The 18,533-nt window shown below is 45.0% G+C and overlaps 1 protein-coding gene across 1 annotated transcript in view; it reads right to left on the bottom strand.

The window, feature by feature from the left end:
- Positions 1-18,533, bottom strand: part of GASK1A (golgi associated kinase 1A) — a 41,546-nt gene that overhangs the window by 1,436 nt on the left and 21,577 nt on the right. The window contains exons 2-3 of the mRNA XM_049781755.1: positions 15,513-16,757; positions 954-1,076 (exon numbers count right to left, since the gene is read on the bottom strand). Of these exons, the coding sequence (XP_049637712.1) occupies positions 954-1,076; positions 15,513-16,757 (1,368 nt within the window). The remainder of the gene's footprint in view (positions 1-953; positions 1,077-15,512; positions 16,758-18,533) is intronic.

Raw genomic sequence — 18,533 nt, 5'->3', positions numbered from 1 at the left:
CCATGACAACTCTGTCCATATTCCTGGGCACCAACCAGAGTTCACTGCACCCTTTATCCGCAGGAAGGTCCCCACAGCCTTTTCAGAACTGAATTCAGTCCACAGCTGTTTCACTATCATTCTTTCCATGTAAGCCACTGAGACTTGAATCGTGGATGTTTGCTTCCAGACCACCTGTCTTCACTCCCTCTGACCCTGCTCCTGCATTATCTGCTTCCACACATCAGGAAGGAATCATCTGTTTCTGGGAGCCCCATGAATCTCCAAAACTGTGGCCCTACAGGACCTGCCTCCTGGATACCTGTCTGGAGAAATGTCCCAGGTGTTTGCCTCCTATCAGGAAAAGGAAGAGAGGGATCTGGGGTGGGAAATAGAGGAGTAACCCACACTAATGGTCCAGGGGAGCATCCCCAGCTTCTGATTTGGTGTGGCACTCCACAATACCATGCTGACTATAACACTCAGAAAGCAAGTTGCCTGACAGAGGAAAGAACACTGGGCCTAGCTGGGAGAGGGCAGAGTCTTCTTTCCATGTGGCCTTTCCTCCTTGTGCAGGAATGAAGTTGATTTGTTACATGGTCCCTCTGACAGTCACTGGCTCTGCTTTTACTAAGAGGCCACAAGAGTTTCTTTGATCAGCACTGGTTTGCATACTGCAGGGCCCAGAGCTGAAGATCATTAGCTGTGCCTACCTATTCATGTAGGCCCATGAAACTCTCTGTTTATTTTGGATCCTAATTTCTTCTTTCTCACACTTAGCTTCTAGGGTTTCCCTCGAGTTGCTCGAGGCAGTACAGTCCCTGACCTTGGTACTGACTCCACTACAGCCCTTCTCAAAGCTCCCCTCCATGTCTCTGGTATCTGGTGTGGCTCATGAAAAGCATGACACTGAGAACCAGAGTTCTATAAACTGGTGTCTCACCAAGGAGACAAAAGGGGCCCAGCAGACTTACCAGGATGTGGACCAGCTGCAGCTCGCCTGGGTTTCGGCACTTCTCATGTAGCCTCTCCTCCACACAGGGGTCCCCAGGCTCAGGTTCAAAGCCACAGCAGTAGCGATCTAGACGGTCATGAACCTGTGGGGATACTGTCCTTTGAGGGAGGTGACAGACCCACTCCCACCAGGCCTAGGACACTGCCTGGGGCCGCTTTACCTGCACCCTTCAGGCCACCATGATTTTCACCTAATGCCAGAGGCTTCATCTTCTCCTAAGTTCCCAGGCCCTAGACTCCCCTGTGTGCTGGGGAGACCTGTAAAGGAGCCCACCTTTCCTTTGGGCAGCAAAATCTGCTTTGGGAATCTCTCCCTTCCTCAGTGACAAAAGGCCCTTAATGAACCTCCAAATAGTTCCTGAATGAGTAACTTGTCTATACTGCACCAGGCAAAATCCAAGTTGGGTCCAGAGCAGACCATCAGGCTCAGACCACTCATTTCTGTGTCACCTCCCACTAACTGCTTCCTTCTTACAAGGATTGCCCTACGACAGAAGTGTAGTGGGTGGAGGAGGGAAGGTATTAGCAAGAGTATTCACAAGGGTATTAACAAGGAAATGCATTAACAAGAATAGTGGCGGGGCCTCAGGAAACTTAAAAAGATCTTTCTAGCTGAACTCTGAGGGGGTAGGGGGAAAGTTCCAGGCACTAATACTAACCCCAAGGAAGCCAGTGTCAGAATGGAGTGGCACAGGGTCAGTGTTGGAGAATCGGTGGGTGTCAGAAGCCACAACACTCAGATGACTGCCACCACTGCTACCTTATTCACTCCTCATTGCAGTGTTGCAAAGGAAATATTGCTGTCTCCATCTTTCCTGGGGTCAAACTTCTTGCCCATCACCCAAGGCCCACCTGAGATTAGAACCCATGTTGAAATTCCCAGATCCCTCTTCTCCTGCCCTGCTGTCCTGAAGAACAGAAAAGGTGGGTCCTCCCTGTCCTTATTCATTGTGGTGAGCCAGTATGGACTATGCCTTGCTAACTAAGGCTAAGAAGGAAAAGAGGAGAAACTAGAAATTCAGAGGCCATTGTCTGCCTTGACATCATCTGGAGCAACAATTGGTATCCATTTTTTTTTTGTCACACCCGGCAGCGCTCAGGGGTTCCTCCTGGCTTTATGCTCAGAAATTGCTCCTGGCAGGCTTGGGGGACCATACAGGATGCCGGGATTTGAACCACTGTCCTTCCACTGTCCTTCCGTATGTAAGGCAAATGCCTTTCCTCCATGCTATCTCTCCTGTCCCCCGTATCTCTCCGGCCCCCTGGTGTCCATTTCCATGCTTCCAATAACTCAGATTTTATATCAGGCCTGTCACTCTACAAGAACCAGAAAGAGGTGCCTCCTGGTAAGATGAGAGGAGCCCCCAAAGTTTCCTCAGGTGAAGTCATATAGTTAGTACAAGGGGTAAAGCATTTGCCTTGGGTGCATCTGGCTCTGTTCAATCCCTGGCACCACATATGGTCCCCTAAGCAGCCCTGGAGGTTCCTGAGCAATGGTAGTGTGTCTGGAAACCCCAAGCACTGCTAGGGTGACCTTTATGGTCCCTGGCACCACAGGGCCAAAGCAGCACCAACGTTCTTGGGCTCACAAGCTGAACCACTGCTAGTCAGCTGGAAATTGCCAGGAGGGGGCGCCCTTAATAAAAAGAGTAAGAGATTCTTCAAGGTCGCTGGCATCAGGAGGAAAGCATTCCTAAACAGACATCTGCAGAGCACTCCACGGGTAAACATCGCACAAAAACAAGGTCTCTGAAAGTGAAGCCACCACAGCTCGGTAGCTGCCAACAAAGGCAGGGTGTCACCCTTCAGCTGCTTCAAAGTTCCCACATGATCATGTTGAAGGGGGAAATATCTCCATACAGAACATTTTTTATAAAAACTTACATCCATTCCTGGCTAAAACCCAGGAATTATAAAGCAGGAATTATGACTAATTTTTCTGCATATCTTCAATATACAGAAAACACTGGCAAGATGTTTACTTTCAAGACTTAAAATTATCACACAAGTATTCAAGAAATGGGTCCTGTCCAACATTCCTTAGTATTTACTGTTGCTCTGGAGTCACTAGTGAGTGAAACAGGGAGGCAGGTCAGGAGCAGGCTCAGAGCACAGTAGACAGAATCTTGGGAACACCCAGAAGATAAATCAGCAACTGTTAGAAGAAATACAAAGTCAATAGGGTCACCCATCACCCATCTAATACAGAAGTAATAGCTTTACACAGATCAAGTGCTCCAGAACATATAGCAGAAGGAAAGATCCCATTTTTAATGGACACAAGATGAAGTACTTGGGAATAACTCAGCCAGGAAACTAAAAAACATGAATAAACAAAGGGGTATAATCTCTCCTGGGATGACTCTGTTTAAAGATGTAAATGCTTGAGCAAGAGGGGGGTATACAGACGCTTGCTTGTATGCGGTTGATCCCAGTTCAAATTCCCAAGCAAGGAGTGATTCCTGAGCATAGAGCTGGAAGTATTATTGGGAGAGACCCAAATGTTCTCCACAATGAATTTGATAACAATAAAATTCCAAAAGCTTTGGAGAAGAGAGTAAAACTTCACAAGGTGTAAACACTTGCGTAAGTATTAGGGGATATACTGTTCTAAAAACGAACAATGAGATGCTCAGCACGCACATATGCTACTCAGTGTCTCTCCTGCAAGAGGTGTGTTGTTGGCCAGAACTTTCCAGGTTGTTGCACCTGTGGGAAAGGAGAAGGAAAAGGAGTAAGGTTGGCCTGAATTGCTCCCTGTTGTAGCAAAGCAAAGACAGGAGAGAGAAAAGTCTGGTTCTGGTGTTAAGATCCTAGTAACAATGAACACAATGAAACAGCCAGAGAGATAGTAGATTGGAAGGGGTGCTTGCCTTGCATACTGGCCAGAATTCAATTCCCATCATCCTGTCCCCTAAACTCCACTAGGAGTGATCCCTGAGCACAGAGCCAGGAGTAATACCTGAATACAGCAGGGTGTGGACCAAAATAAATAAATAAAATTTAAGTGCTGTGTACTTAGGTGTCAGGAAGACACCTCTGACCTATATTTTGACTGACAGAGTATAAAGAAAAGTAGCAGGTGGGCCCGAGAGTTAGCACAGTGGTAGGGTGTTCGCCTTGCACACGGCTGAACCAGGACAGACCTGGGTTCGATTCCCAGCATCCACATGGTCCCCTGAGCCTGCCAAGAGCAATTTCTGAGTGCATAGCCTGAGCATCACTGGGTGTGGCTCAAAAACCAAAAATAAATAAATAAAATTTATCTTAATGAGGGCCAGAGAGATAACACAATGATAGAGCATTTGCCTTGCACACAGCCAACCCAGGACAGGTCTGGGTTGATTCTTGGCATCCCATATAGTCCCCCAAGCCTGCCAGGAGTGATTTCTGAGTGCAGTGCCTGGAGTAACCCCTGAGCACTACTGGGTATGGCCCCAAAACAAACAAACAAAAAATTGATCCTGATAGTATCATACCTGTTATGGGGTCAAAGTCCTTAAATTCAAAATGGCTGGAAATACTTAGTAGAAGGAAATCTCAGGGTCTTATCAGTAAAATCACCAGACAAGTTGCTTTAGCAGATATCATTCCCATCAATAAAACAAACTTGATTACAGAAGATTATTTAAGTAAATTAAGAATAACAATCAGAATAAGGACATAAGCGGAAGGCACTGAGCACTTTGGTGGTGGGTGGGTGCTATAACTTTGTATATCAATACCATATACATTAACACTATTATAACAATGTTATCTAACATATAAAATGAGAATAAAAGAAAAAGAAGTAGAAGAAAGGAGGAGGAGGAAGAAGAGGAGAAACAGATGGCCAGGTGTTGATAGAGGCCTTTGGATTGGTCCTCATATTGCCTTCTAATTAAATGTATCTGCTTTCAACCTCTCCTTTGGGGTGGGCTTTGTTTTTCCTAATAAAAGCTGCTTTGGAGGCCTGGAGGAGAAGCTGCCATCTTGGCTTGTGGTTCCACATGGTGGAGCGACTGGCTTGAGGGTGAACAGCTTGTGGTATGAGTTTCTGGTCTGATATTCCTTCCCAACTGTGTGGATTATTTCCTGCATTGGAATTGCTGCTAGATCTGCGTCCTTTGTCCTACCCAGACTTGGGGCATGAGGATCCCCTCTCCCTCACTGGGGATTGTGGAACACACAACTCACCATTTCACAGGCCTTTCGATTAGTCCTCATATTGCCTTCTAGTTGGATGTCTCTCAATTGGTTCATTCTCCTTATGAGAGGTAACTGAGTCTGGGTTATCAATACCAGTTTTCCTTCGAGAAAGGTTTCCATGGGGTGGTAATTCATCTTCTGACTCAGCCTCAGATTATGAGGCATTTACCTCTCTATTACTAATAGAATTAGGACTAGCCTGTGGACTTAGTATGGTGGTTGTGGGCTAGTGTTAGATACAGGTGAATTGCCAATTTCTAAACCTTTGGCTTGGGCTCCTGTTCTTACAGGAAAAATACCATTGTCTTCCAAAATGAGAGATGTTTCAGAACTCTTATCCTTTTTATCCTTTAATGCCCAGCCTATCCACATGCCTATTAGGACAACCTTTACGCAATTGTTAACGCCAGTAATGTTTATGGTTATATCTGGGAAGGAAAAGGCAGTAATATAATCAAATAATTTCCCTGGCATTTTGGTCCACAGCCAATTTATAGCCAAAGTTCTAAACCACACAGAACCAATATTTCTACAAAAGGGTGGAATTATCCACTTAATCACCAACATCATCCATCCAAATTGGGCAGACAGGATTCCCTCAAAGGAACATCTCACCCACAGATGAAGAGGTCTCTGTTCCAAGTGCCAGCTGTGAAATTGTGGGTTGTATGGTCCACAATCCATAGAGAGGGAAAGGGATCCCCATGCCCCAAGTCCGGGTAGGACAAGAGATGCAGGTCCAGCAGCAATTCCGATGTAGGAAATAATCCACACACAGTTGGGAAGGAATATCGGTTCAGAAACTCATACCACAAGATGTTCACCCTCAAGCCAGTCACTTCACTACCCACAAGCCAAGAAGGCAGCTCCTCCTCCAGGCTTCTAAAGCGGCCATTAATGGGAAAAACAAAGCCCACCCCACAAGTAGAGGGAGGAAAAGCCAGATGAGGAGGCAATAGGGAAACATCTTTTTTGTTTTGTTTTTGGTTCACACCCAGCAGAGCTCAGGGGTTCCTCCATGCTATCTCTCTGGCCCCAAGGAGAGATAAACATCTTTTTAACATGTAAACCAAAGGAACCAATCAAGAATCATTTAATTATAAGGCAGTATGAGGACCAATCCAAAGGCCTCTACCAACAGCCAGGGACCATCTTTCGAAAGGACCATGTGTGAAATCCATGTAAATGGAGGGGGCATGGCAGGAGCCTGGGGGGTCTCCAAGGGGACAGGAAGCAAACAAGGTTGGAAAGGGGCTGTGGTGAGGAAAGGCTGAGAAACACTGCTCTAAAATGTTAGATCATCAAGCCTTAGACCAGGGGTCTCAAACTCGAGGCCTCCGTACAACATTTTGTGGCCCGTGGCCAGCCTTCAAATATCGCAGTATTCACGATTATTTGCTTACCGAATAATCACAATAAAAATCGCAATAGTAAGAAAAAAATCGCATTAAACATTCACATACCCCAAGCAGTTCCATTCGGGGTATGCAAATGTTTAATGCGATTTTTTGCGATTCTTTTTCTTACTAATGAGATTTTTTATTGCGAATATTCGGTAAGCGAAATCCCTTATGCGGCCCTGCCTCACCCCGACTTTGCCTCCTGTGGCTCCCAGGTAAATTGAGTTTGAGACCCCTGCCTTAGACTGTTACTCTGGAGTAAATTTGTAGAAAAAGCTTCAACAGGAGCCAACAACATAACCTCACCTTGGAAAGAACATTGTTATGGACATATATGAGGTTTCAGGAGTGCAAAGAAAATCTACACATAGTTATTAAGAACTTTCAGTGGGATAAGAATGTGAGCAATAAGGATGATCCAAGAAGGTCATAGACCCTAAGGAACTGGTGTCAGAGACAAAGCAGAAGTGGTGGCTTGATGGTACAAGGTGTTCATTCAGTTCATGAGCTGTATGACCTGGATGAGGCAATAGTGAGTTGGGAATATGACCTTGAGGGGACAAATTGGCTGATACTTAGATAAGGATTATCTTAACTGTTTGTAGCAATTGTGGCAGACAGAAAAGCAGTGGACTACATATTTCAAATCAAGGCCGGAAAGATAGTACAATGAGTAAGGTAATTGCCTTGCATGCCACTGACTCACATTCAATCTCTGACTTCTACCAGAAGTGATCCCTGAATACAGAGCCAGAAGTAAGCCCCGAGCACAACTGGGTGTGGCTCCAAAATACAAAATATTTTTTCAATTTGTTTTTGTTTCTTTTTGTTTGTTTATTTTTGGGCCATACCCGGTGATGCTCAGGGGTTACTCCTGGCTATGCACTCAGAAATTGCTCCTGGCTTGGGGGATCATATGGGACACCAGGGGATCAAACTGCAGTTCATCCTAGATTGGTGCATGCAAGGCAAATGCCCTACCACTTGCGCCACCACTCTGGCCCCTTGTTTCATTATTTAACACTATGTTTTGAGAGCCACTTCTGACATGCTTCAGGTAGAGTTCAGTGGCTATGCCATGCTGAGGATCAAATCTAGACAGGACCTTGCAGATGTAAGCCACATGCTCTTACCAACTTAGGCCACATCTCCAGACTCATAATTTATGGCGAGAAAATATGCTTATTTTCTTTTCTTTTTTTTTTTAGTATTTATAAATGATACATACTTTATTATACTTCTTCCTTTGGTTTTTAATCAAAATTTGTTCTTACAAAAATGGTAGTTTTTACCTTATGAGCTAGCTATACAACATTTGGTAAAAATGAACAGATCTAAATTGAAAAGACCTAAAGTTTGTTTTAGATACAGTTTTGGAGTTTAACATCTATATAACAGTGATGCTAATGTTTACTACACTATATGGACCATGTCATGCCCTGTGTGTGCATGAAACATTCTTCTCGAATAATACCAGCTCCACTTTTGTGGCATGTAACGGATTAGGAGTCAATCCAGCTGTAGCTGGTATTCTATTGTTTCCATCTAAGTTATACTATGTGAAGGGGATCCCTGTCTCTTTCTGAAAGGAAAATATTAATCTTATTCTACAAGTGGGCACTAAGCAAAATATGCTTATTTTCATGGTGATAAATTTTCCAGTAGAAAGGCCTTTAATTCTAAACTAAGATTTTGGCTTTAATACTGGCTTTGCTGCATCTGGGCTGTATAATATCAGGTTAAGTATTTCCTAAGATTAGCTTCCTAAGTAATTTCCAGCTTAGAAAATAAACAGTGATAACAATAATCATTCAAGATTGTTGTGATGATTATGTAAGTTTCTATTACACCAAACAGCTTCTGGAATACAGAAGAGATTCGGTAAATATTTGCTTCTTTCTAACAATTTTCATTTGTTTTATAATAATGCTTAATGTTGTTCTCTGTCAAAAAATATCTGGATTTATTTGTTTTAGATCATGAGAGTAAAGAGTCAATAAATTCTTCTGAAATAAATGTCTGAAGTAATATTAATATACACCCTTAAATTTCTGTATTTGTGTCTCAAATATGCTTATCCTTTAAAATGTATTACTCTTGGAAAAAATGTATTAATCTTGGACTGGGGCTGGAATGGTATATTTGTATGTGTGAGGTCCAGGTTTGATCCTCAGCACCACTAAAATTTATTATTCTTTAAATATTTTATTTATATAAGAATACATTCGTGTTGTAAAATGCAAACATTATAGGGTAGTCTTTTCCCAAATTCTTTCTCTTTCCATCACTGTCATTTTTTAGGAGTTAGAACTATTGTCAACTTAATGCCTCTACTTCTAGGCATTTCTTTTCACATGCACATATATTATGGTTTACATTATTTTCCAGAGGAAACTGTTATCCCATGATTAGGAACATAGTTTAAGATGTTTCTTCAGAAAATGTATGAACTCACTGCAAATATCCTTAGAGAAAAAAATTTATTTTATAATGTGTTTTAAACAAAACAGTATTTTTACTTAAAAAATAAAACAATGAGAAAAACTAACCCCTATTCATTATTACCATGAAATCTAAAGCACAATAATAAAATAGTGTGACTAGTCATATAAGCACAGACCCTTTGTTGGAACAGAAATGAGCTTAGAAATTGAGTAATATGCAAATCAACAACAAGGTAAAAGCAAATTTTCAGACTGTCGGAAAGTTTTTTTTTTTTTGGTGTTTGGGCCACACCCAGTGGTGCTCAGGGGCTACTCCTGGCTGTCTGCTCAGAAATAGCTCCTGGCAGGCACGGGGGACCATATGGGACACCGGGATTCGAACCAACCACCTTTGGTCCTGGATCGGCTGCTTGCAAGGCAAATGCTGCTGTGCTATCTCTCCGGACCCAGACTGTTGGAAAGATTTGACCCCTGGCATCACATATGATCCCCGAGTCTCCCAGGAGTGATCCCTGAATGCAGAGCCTGTAGCACTCTGGGGTCCAGGCACAGCTTTCATTGAGTCAACTATGACTGGCTATAACTACTCCCTTCCATGGCTTGACAGTACCCCTTCACTGCTCCTGCAGAGGAAAGGCTTCAGACCTATCAGCAGAGTTAATGTAACTCTGGATACAGGTGGTCCCTGGCATTAAGCAGAATAGAGAATCTTCAGCACATCTCCAGCTTTCAGCCCAAACACACTCCCTGTCCTATTCATTTTTATCCAGATAGAACTTTCTGCCACTCTTCCATCTTGTATCATTCTAGCTAGGAGGTGGAAGGGAGGGTCATTCCATTTGCACTGTAGGCTATTTTATTTATTTGTTGGTTTTTGAACCATACCCAGCAGTGCTCAGGGTTTACTCCTGGCTCTATGCTCAATGATTTCCCCTAGCAGTGCTCAGGGTAGAACTCAGGAGGGCTAGATATAATGCAAGAACCCTACCCATTGAACATCGCTACAACAGAGCACTATATGGTTTTTAAAGAACCAGAGTGTCACACTGGGTCTTCTGGCCTGCCCAGCTTGAGTCTAATTTATTCTTTCTGAGGAGTAGCTGTTGATGTCTTCCTGCCCTTGTCTACTGGGCATTTCCTCTTATTATTGGGCATCCTGAGGATTTTTGACATGTCTGTGCTTCTCTGTCTTGACCTGTTTATGGCTTTAAGAGCATAACCACTGTTTCTATGAAGTTATACAACTAGGAATTTAAAGTCCTAGGAAGGGGCCAGAGAGTATAGGAGTTAAGGCACTTGCCTTGCACCCACCTGATTCAAATCTCCAGCTCTACATATGGTCCCCTGAGCACTGCTAGGGATCATTCCTGAGAACAGAGCCAGAAATTGCCCTGAGTACTGCTGGACATAATCCAAACACCCCCCTCCACACACACAAAAAGCAAGATAAGAATCAGTACCTCAGAAAGTAGCCTCACTCAAGGACATTTGGGCCTTAGTATGTCAATAGCCTAATTCTTTGTCCCTTGATGGGACAGCATGAAAACATGTTTTACAAATTCCCCCAAAGGTTTGATCAGAATTTAGTACTCCCCACTTTCTTGTCCTCAGCAGATTCTGGGTACCATATAGAATGTGGTGGGGGAGGGAATATATGGTCTGAGTATGGTGTACTTGTGGTGTGGCTCACACAGGCATATTGTGTTCAAGTTTATACTGCATGCTTCAGGTTGACTGATTTTGAGTATTGCTCAACAAATATTTGCTCGTCTTCCCCATTCCATTTTGGGCAGAGCTACTTCCCTCCCTTGACAATGGGCTTGGCTTTAACTAGCTTTGACTAATGGAATATGAGCAGAAGTGCAATTGACAGACCTTAAAAGTAATTTTCAGTACATTCTGTACAAATAAAACATGCTTGGTTACTCTCCGACTCCTTTCATTCTCCCCATGAGAAGCACTGTTTTCCAAAGCAGTGCTGCTCATTCAGCCTGGGTTTGAGGGCAAGAAATGAAGAGCAGAGTTGAGCCCAACCCACAGGTTGGAACCAAGCTCAGTCGAGCCCAGCTGATCTAGTTCTTACCCCAAGGTAAGAACTGAAGGGCTGGTGTTTTGGACTGTTATGTTTGGGGTAGGTCTGTTAGACATCATTATTTTAGTGGCTGCATAACAGCTAGGGTTATGTGGAAGCTGTAAAGCAGAGGGTGTGCTGTGTGCTAGTCTAAGGAGTGAGACTAAAACTAATGGTGAATTTTGAGCCACACCCGGTGATGTTCCAGGGTTACTCCTGGCTATGCACTCAGAAATCACTCCTAGCTTGGGATGCCAGGTGATAGAACTGCAGTCCATCCTGGGTCAGCCGCATGCAAGGCAGATGCCTTACCACTGCGCCACTGCTCCAGTCAGTGGAACATTCTAATATGGAAATAGAAAAGCAAGCATTTGGGGCTGGAGTGGTAGGGCAGCAGTAGGGCATTTTTGCCTTGCAAACGGCTGACCCAGAACAGACCTGGGTACAGTTCCCAGCATCCTATATGGTCCCTCAAGCCAGGAGCAATTTCTGAGTGCAGAACCAGGAGTAACCCCTGAGAGTCACTGGGTGTGGCCCAAAAACTAAAAACAAAACAACCCCCCCCCAAAAAAAACAAAAAAACAAGCATTTGAATTGCATAAAACAAAACTAACAAGAAACATACTGCCAAGGGAGCTGTCCATGGAGCTTGTACCAGTCAATACATTGGGTTCCAGTGTTGAGACACCCACATTCTGAAACCTTGTTTTGGAAACAAAGATACCTAAGAAAGAGACCCTATATTTACTTCCTGCATTAATCACAAAAAATTGACACCAAAATTTAGATTATCTACCCAGAAACCACAATGAGCAAAGCTTTCTTAGTGATAACAAAAGAAGCTTCCCAGAAAGTTGAGGGTCAGAGAGAAACCCTTCTATACACCCTGCCAAGAAAGAAGCTGTGAGGTTACAGGCAAAAAAGGGATCTCTAGGGTATAGAACTGGATCCTGGGAAGCAAGGGGCTTCTAGGCCAAACATTCAACAACCCAGACCCATAACCCTACATACAACACTGAAATGGGAGACAAGAAACAGAGGGTATAAACAAGGGTAAGAGCCACTGGCATTGCCATCTTGAAGACCTCTCACAATCTTACATCAGGAGCACTGGTGGTGCCATATGTGAGCTCAGTAGTAATGGGGCTTAAGAGTAAACCCCTGGGCACTGCTGGGTGTGACCCACATATACCCTTCACAAATAGACAGTCCTCCTAGGACAAACAGGAGTGGCCCTGCTAGTCCATGTCAGACTGCTAGTGAACATCCAGCTTTACTACAGCCAGAAAGCACCTTCAAGCTCTCCCGAGCATAACTAGTTAGCATGGGGAACACCACTGCTTGCCAGGGCCCCTCACTGGATCACATCCAATCAGACTCTGCTCTCTGCTGGCTCCCAGATACATGCTCTATCCTGAACTCCTCCCTCTCTTAAACTTGCCAGTGGTTTCTAGGAAAGAGGAAGCAGCCACACAGGGTGGTTTGACTTGCTGGTGTTAGGCCAAGTATGGGAAGAGAGGCATGAGGCCAGCTGAGCCATGTACAACCACACACCCCACCTGTGTGTGCTTTGGCTGCTGAGACTTCCACTCCACCGCAGGGCTTGGTGGCTGAGGAGCACCTCACTCCACAACCCCAGGAGACACACAGAAGGGCTCTGTGTGCAGCAGAGTCTTTGCTTCCTCAACTGCTGGACTAGCTGAGTCTTTCTAGGAGGTATCCCAAGAATAGTATTGCAAGGTTTCTTCCACCTGCCCTGATTCATGGACAACTGAATAATGATGGAGGAAGAGCAGAAGCTCGGAGTGAGACCATCCAGGCTGAGTGTTGGCTCCACCAGCCAAGACTGTTTGTAGGCTAGGAGTAAGTGGACAAGTGGCTTAACATCTCTGGGTATCAATTCCTCAACTTTCAAACAGAGAGATTGAGCAATAGTACAGAAGTGAAGACACTTACTTGCCTTGTGTCAAGCAGACTATGTATGCTTGATCCCTGAGCACTTCTAGTCATGACTCCTGAGCACAGAGCCAAGAATAGCCCCTGAGCACTGCTGAGTGTAGCCCCCAAACCCAAAAATAAGTAGACAAGAAAATATAAAAATGAAACCTGGTTATATACAGTTTTTTACTCATAAGTGGCCCTGGGGTCTAGATGAGTTTGTTTCTGTAGGTTTGAGGATAGTGCCTGCTTATTAATAAGGGGGCATGCACACCGCCCAGATACATACTCCGGGTATTAACTATGCCACCATCTCACCTGCAGAAACTAACTGAAGTGAATGTTATCATCTGACATAGGCAGTCCCCCTCCCCACACCAGAAACAGAACTTAAGACAAGGATTCAAGCCAACTAGTCTTTTTGTTAATGAATTCTGAACAGGCCTAGAGCAAGGAAGTGAGAAGCAGAGAACATTACTTGTAACCCAATAACCCCTGTGAGTCACTGACACTTAATCCTGGTGGGAAACCCAGTGAGCAACGCACAGCTACCCTAGCAGGGCACTGAGGTTATGGCATGGCTGTTGCACTCTGATCTCCATTGATCCTCGAGGTATCCACCAGCCAGTTTGTACTAAATGCCCTATAATCTTGGAACCATTTCCATCTGACCTGGATTGTCAATCTTATTCTCTGCACTTTAGTTTTCTGAACCCCAACCACAGGGAGAGCAGGCTCCCACACCCTGAGCAAGCCAACAGACGAAGGAACTGATTAAAGACTATCACCTGCTAGAGTAGTGGGGTCCAAGTAAAGGCATTAAGAGCCCTAATCTCAAATTCAAGATGAGAATTGTGAAACTCAGAGATGGAGCTACCTGCTCCAAGTAGTGGCCTAGGGGACGGGAACTCAAACATAGATATGCCTGATGCCAAACCAACTACCAGGCTCCAGTTCTTCCTTCCATAAAGCAACCACTTAGCCAGAGACTAGGGGTCAAGAATTACCTGGGACAAATGGTAACTGCCAAGGATTTAGGGATGGGGTAGTGAGTTGGTGGGTATCAGCCAATAAGGATGTGGCCTCTGTGGCCAGATAAATAGTAGGCCAACTTCTAAATCAGGCCATTCAGATTAGCTGGTTACCTCCTCATAGAAACGAAGACCCAAGGTTACTAAATCATCTGATCTTTCAAAGTAAGTGTATATTTTTTTTATGGGGAGACTCTCAAATGTTGCATGTTGTCTAAGAATTGTCTGGAGTATTGCAAGTGGATCAAACTGTTCACTTGGTCCTATTGTGCTCCTGAAAATTGTCCTGTGTCTCATCACTTATCCTTGTTGATACATCTGAGGGCTCAGCCTCTTTCTTCATAGGGTCTCTATAGAAAGGAAGGCTAGTTCAGAGTGCACTTTTGTGCATAACTACCTACTGTGGGCCTTACTTGCTTTTTTTTTTTTTTATGTTTTCCTGGCCCCATATGTCTCCATGGTTGACATGCAGTTAGCAGGTACCAGAATAGCCACACTGGTCATAATCAGGTTAGTAGTACATGGCTGGTAGTTGCAACCCCCTAGTTAACCTTATGCCCTGAACACCTCATCCCTTCTCCAAGGTCCCCAGGAACTTCAGGATTAAGCCTAGCACTGAATGACCTCAGATGGTCCTGGAGCTGGAGCTCTAGGAACCCGTCCAGTCTCATCCTTTCCCCCCCCCTCTCTTTCTTTAAAAGTTGTGCAACTATCCTGAATCCTGTTTATCAAAAACTTTACATTGCAAGTGGTGATGAACTATAACAGTTTAACCCCCAGAAACGTAGGGAGTGTTGACTTGAAGTTGCTACTTTCCACCTACCCTGGAAGTGACGAGATGCAGAACTGGCAAGAAATCAGCTATACCTCACCTGGACATAGTATTTACTAGGTATCTGAAATTTATCTAGAGCATAAATGTTAGTAGGAAGCAACAAAATAATTGTATTTTGTTATTTGATGCCATGGGTTCTGAGTGCTTATCCCCCTTGCTTCTAATTTATTATGCTATTGTACTATTATTATTATTATTATTATATTAGTTTATATAACTTAACTTTTAGAGTTTTTTTCATTCTTACCTTGACGTTTTTTGGGGGGAGTCTCCCCAGAAGTGCTAGGGACCACCAGGACTACACCCAGCAGTGTTGGAAGGTCATGTGATGCCAGGGACCCAACCCCTAGGACCTGTCAGGCTTAGGCTCCAACTCTTTGAACTATCTTCTAGTCCCTATAAATCACTTTATTGTTAAATAATGCCTAAGTTTCATGAACAAGACACCACATTTCTGGTCATCTCAGCCTTTGGCTCTAATGAACTGTTTCAGGCTACCATTGGTGATTAAACACAGAGGCAAAAAAGCAGCACAAAGGATCTGAGAGATGAAAAGACAGCATGGGCATTTCCAAGGCCTACCCACCTCCCCCTTCCTGCCCACCTACCTACCTGCAGCAAGAAATCAAAGAGTGCCAGGCATGCCCACTCAGCATGCTGGATGCCTGGGCACGGGCCCCAGCCTGGCCAGCTGCAGCCACGTGCCAGCATGGCCTGGTACTGCAGCCAGCCCAAGGACACAGAGTTCTGGTCATTGTCTGGGTCACTCAGGTGCTGCACATCAGGTGCCCACCAGATGACAGGCCTGATGTCCCCGTCTGTGTAGCGATAGGGAAGCAGGGGGCTGAGGAAGCGCCGGGCCACAGCAGGGAGGCTCCGACGTAGCCCGAGCACCCGATCCACGTGGAAAGACAGGATCTCAGTTAGGTCTCTAGGCCTCTTGATCAGACCACAGTGGCCCCAGGAGCAGAGCTTGCCAAGTCCAGGAGACAAGTCCTTCAGCGCCCTTTTGGCATCAAAGCCCACCTGCAGTACCTGCCCATGGCCCGGGACCCTGGCTTTGCCTACCACCTCCCCATGGGCCAGAAGCTGCATGCTCTGCATATCATGGTCTGTGAACCAGGGAGGAACCTGAGCAAGGGTCCTGGAGCTAGGATTCCACCCCAGGGGCTCAGCAGTGCACCAGATGGATCTACGCAGCTCCCCTACTGAGCCAGGCCACTGATAAGCCCTGGCAGTGATGTTGAGAGGCTGTGCCAGTCGCCCACCAGCCCAGGCACTGGCTTCCACCCCTGACACATCCATGCCTTTCTCAGGTGGGAGCCAGAAGGTTGGTTCAGCAGGAGGTGTCTGAACCTGTAAGGCAATCCTGTGGTGTTCTAGGAGGGAGTCGTTCAGGACATCCGTCTCTCTCTGGGCTTCCTGGACAGGATGCCTCTGCCAGGGGTCACCCAGCTCCTTCACTTCTGGGACCCTGACTTTATCCTCCCTTGGAAGCACAAGAGGCTGGTTGCTATGACTCAGACCTCCCACAGAGGCCAAAGGCATATCCCTCTGGGTCCTTCCTGGATGCCTGCTGTCCTTGTGCAGCAATGACCTGTTTCTATCCACTGCACTCCTGGTGCCTTGTTGCTCTGCATGGACCACACTGGAACTCCATCTTCGCCGGAGCCCCATGTGTCTTATCCACTGCCTCCGGCTCAAGTTCAGAGCCTTCCAAGAGTGGGGCTCCACAGGATCAGGGACTGGTGGCTGTGGGGGAATGCGGGTGACAGCCACTGCTGATAGAGTCATCAAGAGGCACCATGCCATCACCAGCCGTCTCTTGCCACGCAGTTTTCTCCAGAACCAAGATGCCTGCAGGACAGAGCAGAAAAATCAAGCCTGAGTCCTGGGGAAAAGTTCAGATCAGCCCATAGGACAATAGGGACAAGAAATGAAAGATGTCTGGGGAGTAAGAAGAGGGTAGGAGCAGAGTCCAGCTGGAGTAACATCTGCTGTCAAAGGAGCAATGAACAGTGTCACCAGTTCTGCTCCTGCCTTCCATCTGCCGAATCTTCTGAGAAACCATTGCTGATGCCTATAAGTGGGCTCTGTCCCTACCATGCTGAAGTTAGTCCCCCAGTACCATAGTGTCTCTTTTCAAACTGACCCACCATCAAATGCTGGCCCTTTTCATATTCAATAGAGTCTTAGGGGCCACTTTGTCACCTTTAGTTTTCTCCCCCCAAATGCACTTCCCTTCGCCAGGCATATACATGGTCCCAGACACAAGTGATTCTGCTCAGACTTCCTTGATTGAACTGAAGGCCTTATCCAGGATAGCCCTGAATATGTGCATACTCTCTCTCATTCTACACACACACACACACACACACACACACACACACACACACACACACACACACACACACACACACACACACACACACGGCAGTATGAGCTTTGACACAGGACTCTACCTGGGCAGTCCATCAGCATCCATCATCATCACCTGATGGGACTAGTCAAAAGTGCTGATTTTCATGCCCCACCTTGTACCACCTAATGGGAAACAGGGGCCCCAGTGGCATGAGCTCAAAGTAATCTGAGTGTCAACTTTGTTTCTCAGGCACTTGCAGGGGCCACCAGAAGAAAGGAGCTTGAGATCTTTCATAATTGCTGAAGAGCAGAGTTGGGCTATCTTGAGAGTCCCTGAAACAAGTTCATCTTCAATCCCCTCAATACCCCAGCTGCTACATCTGTCTAGAGAGATAGTACAAAAGTAATTATGAGGATTCTATAAATAAAACCAAAATGTGAAGTTAACTTAATGTTAAGTTAAAAGATCTATTAATATTGTTACGTGATATTGATATCACCTTGATTGTAGATGAGTTATTATTTCTTTTAATTCCTCAACAACACTGGGAAATAGCAATGATTTGATTTTTTACAGATGAGGAAATGGAAAGATCCAGAATGTTCAAGGATGACACATCCAGCAAAAAGACAAATCGTTTTAATAAGAACTAAAAGAAAAAAAGGTCTTAGATAAAGAAAACCTGTGGACTCTTTCCAAGTTGGAGTCATAATTTGTATTTGTAAACTACAGCTGGGTTCACCCTTTGCGTCTTAGCTTTGTTACAATGAGCAAGTTACACAGTATCTCTGCCCTTTTACTCAGTTATAAAATAGAGAAGACAGAGATCATTCCTCTCTCCAGGTCTTAAATGGGGTTAAGTGAGACAGCACATGTCAAGGACCCTGCTGCTTGATTTGGTAGATTGAGATAAGAGCTGGTGCCAGTTTTTTCTCCCCACTTTCTGAAACTCCTTTACTTTTCTGAGGTCTGAAAAGTACCCATACACCCAGGTTTTAATGTCTAGGTTTGAAAAAAGGTGGGGTGCAGTGGTATTTGGAAACAACTCTAGGTAAAAGCAACAAGAGAAAATCAGCATACAGCCAAGTGTAAGTGAAGAGGAGACCCCTTGAGGAACAAGAAAGTGCAGAAACTGTTCAAAGCTAACCCAAGATGGAATAGAAAAGAATTTCAGGCTAGATAGTATACGGGTTAAGGTGCTTGCCTAGCACACAGTCGATCCAGTTTAATCTCCAGTACTGTCTATACTCTTCCTCTGTGTTCAGGAGTGA

Source organism: Suncus etruscus, chromosome 10 (genome assembly GCF_024139225.1).
Source record: "Suncus etruscus isolate mSunEtr1 chromosome 10, mSunEtr1.pri.cur, whole genome shotgun sequence".
Lineage (NCBI taxonomy): Eukaryota > Metazoa > Chordata > Mammalia > Eulipotyphla > Soricidae > Suncus > Suncus etruscus.
This window is presented reverse-complemented; position numbering and strand designations above follow the sequence as displayed.